The 6215-nt window shown below is 38.6% G+C and overlaps 1 protein-coding gene across 1 annotated transcript; it reads left to right on the top strand.

The window, feature by feature from the left end:
* Positions 1-4307: 4307 nt before the first annotated feature.
* LOC133050015 (dnaJ homolog subfamily A member 1-like) lies at positions 4308-5561 on the top strand. Its single transcript, XM_061134106.1, has one exon. It carries the CDS (start codon positions 4319-4321, stop codon positions 5510-5512), a length of 1194 nt encoding a protein of 397 aa, XP_060990089.1. The 5' UTR covers positions 4308-4318; the 3' UTR covers positions 5513-5561.
* Positions 5562-6215: the final 654 nt, after the last annotated feature.

Genomic DNA, 6215 nt, shown 5'->3' on the forward strand with positions numbered 1-6215 from the left:
TTTATAAACAAAGCTGAGGGTTGGCAGAGTAAAGCGTCTTGCCCTGGCTTCTGCGGCCAATGCACAGTGTAGACAGGACTCGGATGCCTGTTTTGCTGACACTGCTCCGAGATGGTAACTACGCTGCGTCCTGTCCCAAGCAACGCAGGGCTCTGAGCCGCTCGGGCTTGCTTCTATTTCCAAGTGGCCTCACATCCAGAATGGCGGAATTCACTCTGGTGACATTCACCTCTGTATGAGAGTGTTCTTTTCCTTTTTCCCTTTTGCTTAAGAACAGGAAAATGCTAGAGGAACGTCTGAGCCCTTGATCCTCCATATATGCTTAGTGAAAGTGAAGTCGCTCAGTCGTGTCCCACTCTTTGCGACCCCGTGGACTGTAGCCCGCCAGGCTCCTCCGTCCATGGGATTCTCCAGGCAAGAGTACTGGAGTGGGTTGCCATGCTTTTCTGGTGGCTAAGCTGGTAGACATTCTGCCTGCAATGCTGGAGGCCAGGGTTCGATTCCTGGATTGGGGAGATCCCCTGGAGAAGGGAACGGCTACCCACTCCAGTATTCTGGCCTGGAGAATTCCATGGACTGCGTAAGTCCAGGGGGTTACAAAGACTCGGACGAAACTGAGCAACTTTCACTTTCAAAAAGTATGGTCAAAGTAGGGCTGGATTTAAAATGGAATGTTTTATTTTTTTAATATGCTTATTGATTCTGATAGAAAAGTGGAATTTTATTGTTAGAGAATTTGAAAATAAAATCTTTTATTAGGTGTCATCCATTTGATTCATGCTAATTTATCTTTAGCTCTATAATGACAATGAGTTTAGAACTAAAGTGGGAAAATATTTCTTTAAATTATGTGTAATATCATTCAAAGTGCTATTTTCCACAAACAGAATATTTATAGTTTTATCTGAATTTCTATTTAAATATTTTTCCCATTCTCTGAGCAGTAAAGCAACATGCCGGGTTACCTTTTAGAAGATAGTCATAATGTTAGGTTGTTAGAAGACTATTTATATATATACACACACAAGGCAATAGATTTTCACAGCTATTGCCAGTTAGAATAATTTATTTAAATTGACTTGTCCTACCTAAGTCATCCTCCTCTATCAAAACCAAATTATAGGATATTTATGTTTCCACAGTTTGAATTTTGCAAATTTATATTTATAATCAGAGATTCAGGCTCTATTTATATTTTCACATATTTTCTTCTGTACTGAAAACATAGAAGCATATCTAAGTTAACAAATCACATCACTCACAGCAGAACTACATGCAAAACTCAGATTAATTGCTTTTTTTAACCTCTAATCAAATTTTATATAAAGTTGACCCTTAAACAATATGAGTTTTAACTGTACAAGTCCATTTATACATTGATTTTCTTCAATACATACATACTAGAGTACTCATGATCAGAGGTTTGTTGAAACTGCAGATGTGAATAGGGAGGAAGAACCATAATGTGGTATGCTGATTTTCAACTGTACCCTAACCCTGTATTATTCAGGGGTCGGTTATATAGCTATACCTTTCAGTTACTAGTAACTCATTTGGGGGAAATTTATTATTCTAAAATGTTTTTCCCCCAGGAACTTGGCATAGCGCCTCTTTCAGAAAAACTTGCTCAATTAATGCTAGTTGTTTGAATAAGAGTAACCATTTCTTGGAAAATAAATAAATAACATGTCATAATGTTATCACTCATGTGATTGTCAGTGAGCTTAAATAAATTATATAAATGCTATATAAATAGTAAAACCTATGCACATTATTTATTTTTATACTTAATTTCTTATACAATATTTTTAGTTGTTTTTCAAATGAAAAGTTCACTAGAATAGTGTTAAAAAGAAATATCCAGCTCAAAATGGAGTCACTTGTGCTAAGACCCACCATAACTTAATGCCTAACATAACTGCAGCATCTCTCTGGAGTGACATTTTCAACCAGTCAGTCTGGAAAACACTAATCAGCACCAGGTAATATCCCTAAGGCCCCCCGCCTCCCCTAAGGAAAGATAACCTGAAATAATCCTTTTTATTTTTTTAAATAATCCACTTTTTAACTTCCTGTTCCACCCTCCTTCTGCCTATATAAACCTCCCACTTTTTACAACTCCTGGAAGCCCCTTTCTACTTGCTAGATGGGATGTTGCCTGATTCATGATTAGCTGAATAAAGTGACTTAGATCTTCAAATCTACTCAGCTGAATTTTGCTTTTTAACAATAGAAAAACTAACTTATAGAAAAATTAATTTTATACTTCATCTTATATTGGAATTGTTTAGAACATGTTTATGTTAGCAAACTAAAACATGCCTGAGACCCTGATGTATAAAAGTAAATTTGTAGCTAGAAAATTGTCAGAAAAATCAGATCCTATTGTTCTCTTGAATAACTTTTAAGAAATTACTCTTTTTTAGTTGCTTTTATTTCTTCAAAACAGATGCCTTTTTTCTGGACACTTATCAGAATAGATTTAACATCTACAAAAATATATATTTCCCAAATCTACTTAATCTGATCTTAAAATAATTTATTCTTGTGACTGTACTTCATTACTGTAATTATCAGTTAAAGATTAAACATTGGCTGAAGTTTAGAGAAAGAAAAAAATATCAAACTTATACATAAAACACTGATTTTCACATCTATTGTCACTTAGGATAATTTATTTAAATTGGTTTCTCCTACCTTATTCATCATTCTCTGTGAAAAAAAAGATTCAGAATATTTAAATTTCCACCAATAGTTTGAAATTTGCATATTATATTTATAATCACAGATTCAAGCTCTATTTACATTTTTAAATATTTCCACTTGCACTGAAAGCATAGAAGCATATCTAAGTTAACAAATTACATCATTCACATCAGAACTATATGGGAAACTATGACTCATTGCAGTGCTTTTTAAGCCTCTAATCAAACTAGCAAATCTCATATCACTTTAGGCCTATCTACAAATAAATATCCAAATTATTATAGAGGGACCAACTTATGACACGAAAATATGAAGTACTGTTGACCTACTTTTCAGTGAAACTGGTAAAAAATAAATAAAAAAAAAAATACAACCACTTAAAGTCTCTTGCAATAGTCTCAAGAGTGATTGACACATGAAGACATATCTCTTCAAGAAAAATCTATAAAATTTGATAAGAATGGCAAGACTCTATGTTATTTGTATCAAGGGCTTTCCCTCTCACCTTCCTCCCAACACAGTGAGGTGGAAACACCATTCCTGACCACTTCAGGCCAGAAGACAGGCCTGGCTCTATTCCTGGCTCTCAGATATGACTTTCTTCTGGGGAGGAGCAGAATACCAGCATTGCTCAACCTGCCCCTATGTGTTACTGAAGTTAAGTCTTGGGGGAGTACAGTTGAAAGGTAGGACACATGGATTAGAAGCGTTACTTTGTGTTTGGCATGCTGAGCACACTGGGGCCCTATTCACCTTTTCCCTGGCTTCTGTGCTTATTACTTGATGTGAGGGCAAACTAAGAGCAACCCCCAACTTCATTGCTAAGCTTCTAGAGCAGTGGTGTCTTTCAGAGAAGCTTACCATTGTCCCCATCCCCGACTATATGCAAACTCTGGTTCACATATATTGCCTAGGGGAAGAAACAGATCATACATTACAAAAGGTCCTAATCTCTTCAGGAAGGAACTGACTTCATTTGTAACAAAGTGAAGAAGTTCCAGTCTAAAGGTACTTAGTAATAGCAGGAAGGCACCCCTGGAGTCAGAACAAAAGTCAAATATGGGTCTAATAAACCAACCTTCAAAGAAGCCAAAATATGACTAAACTGGTGTATAGAGCAATGTGGAAAATTCTTAAAGAGATGGGAATACCGGAATATCTGACCTGCGTTCTGAGAAATCTGTATGCAGGTCCGGAAGCAACAGTTAGAACTGGACATGGAACAACAGAACGGTTCCAAATGGGGAAAGGAGTATGTCAAGGCTGTATACTGTGACCCTGTTTATTTAACTTATATGCAGAGTACATCATGAGAAACACTGGGCTTTGAAGCACAAGCTGGAATCAAGATTGCCAGGAGAAATACCAATAATCTCAGATTTGCAGATGACACCACCCTTATGGCAGAAAGTGAAGAAGACCTAAAGAGTCTCTTGATGAAAGTGAAAGAAGAGAGTGAAAGAGTTGGCTTAAAAATCAACATTCAGGGAACTTTCCAGAACGCTCGGTGAAAGGCGGAGGAGCAGCGGCTGCCCAAGCTGCGCACAGCAACGCGCTCCTTCCCGCTCCCCCACACCGGTATCGGTATCGGCCCGTTCACCGGCTGTAGAAAATGGTGAAAGAAACCACTTACTATGATGTTTTGGGGGTCAAACCCAATGCCACCCAAGAAGAATTGAAAAAGGCTTACAGGAAACTGGCCTTGAAGTACCACCCTGATAAGAACCCAAATGAAGGCGAGAAGTTTAAACAGATTTCTCAAGCTTACGAAGTGCTTTCTGATGCAAAGAAAAGGGAATTATATGACAAAGGAGGAGAACAGGCAATTAAAGAAGGTGGAGCAGGTGGTGGTTTTGGCTCCCCCATGGACATCTTTGATATGTTTTTCGGAGGAGGAGGCAGGATGCAGAGAGAGAGGAGAGGTAAAAACGTTGTGCATCAACTTACAGTAACTTTAGAAGATTTATATAATGGTGCAACAAGAAAACTAGCTCTGCAAAAGAATGTGATTTGTGACAAATGTGAAGGCCGAGGTGGTAAGAAAGGAGCGGTAGAATGCTGTCCCAATTGCCGAGGTACTGGAATGCAAATAAGAATTCATCAGATAGGACCTGGAATGGTTCAGCAAATTCAGTCTGTCTGCATGGAGTGCCAGGGCCATGGGGAGCGGATCAGCCCTAAAGATAGATGTAAAAGCTGCAACGGAAGGAAGATAGTTCGAGAAAAGAAAATTCTAGAAGTTCATATTGACAAAGGCATGAAAGATGGCCAGAAGATAACATTCCATGGTGAAGGAGACCAAGAACCAGGACTGGAGCCAGGAGATATTATCATTGTTTTAGATCAGAAGGACCATGCTGTTTTTACTCGACGAGGAGAAGATCTTTTCATGTGTATGGACATACAGCTGGTTGAGGCGTTGTGTGGCTTCCAGAAGCCAATATCTACTCTTGACAACCGAACCATAGTCATCACTTCTCATCCAGGTCAGATCGTCAAGCATGGAGATATCAAGTGTGTGCTAAATAAAGGCATGCCAATTTATCGTAGGCCGTATGAAAAGGGTCGCCTAATCATTGAATTTAAGGTAAACTTTCCTGAGAATGGCTTTCTCTCTCCTGATAAACTCTCTTTGCTGGAAAAACTTCTGCCTGAGAGGAAGGAAGTAGAAGAGACTGATGAAATGGACCAGGTAGAATTAGTGGACTTTGATCCAAATCAGGAAAGACGGCGCCATTACAATGGAGAAGCATATGAGGATGATGAACATCATCCCCGGGGTGGTGTTCAGTGTCAGACCTCTTAGTAGGCCCATGAATAACACTCACTGCTGGGGATTTATTGCAGTAGTGATTGAGTGAAGGACTATAATCATTATATGCTCACTACTTGCTTTTGTTTTAATATTCAACTATAGTAGTGTTTAAAAGTTAAATGAAGAATAAACTCAAATATAAAAGCTCAAAAAAAAAAAAAAAATCAACATTCAGAAAACTAAGATCATGGCAACTGGTCCTATCACTTTATGGCAAATAGATGGGGAAACAATGGAAACAGTGAGAGACTATATTTTTGGGGGCTCCAAAACTCACTGCATATGGTGACTGCAGCCATGAAATTAAAAGATGCTTGCTCCTTGGAAGAAGAGTTATGACCAACCCAGACAGCATATTAAAAAGCAGAGACGTTACTTTGCCAACAAAGGTCCATCTAGTCAAAGCTATGGTTTTTCCAGTAGTCATGTATGGATGTGAGAGTTGGACTATAAAGAAAGCTGAGCACCAAAGAATTGATGCTTTGGAACTGTGGTGTTTGAGACTAGTCTTGATAATCCCTTGGACTGCAAGGAGATCTAGCCAGTCCATCCTAAAGGAAATCAGTCCTGAGTATTCACTGGAAGGACTGTTGTTGAAGCTGAAGCTCCAATACTTTGGCCACCTGATGCAAAGAACTGACTCCTTTGAAAAGACCCTGATGCTGGGAAAGATTGAAGGCGTGAGGAGAAGGGG

The sequence above is a fragment of the Dama dama genome, chromosome 31, assembly GCF_033118175.1.
Source record: "Dama dama isolate Ldn47 chromosome 31, ASM3311817v1, whole genome shotgun sequence".
Classification (NCBI taxonomy): domain Eukaryota; kingdom Metazoa; phylum Chordata; class Mammalia; order Artiodactyla; family Cervidae; genus Dama; species Dama dama.

What these genes read in the sequence shown, in the direction of transcription:
- LOC133050015 (XM_061134106.1), top strand. Translation starts at nt 4,319, where the DNA reads ATGGTGAAAGAAACCACTTACTATGATGTTTTGGGGGTCAAACCCAAT.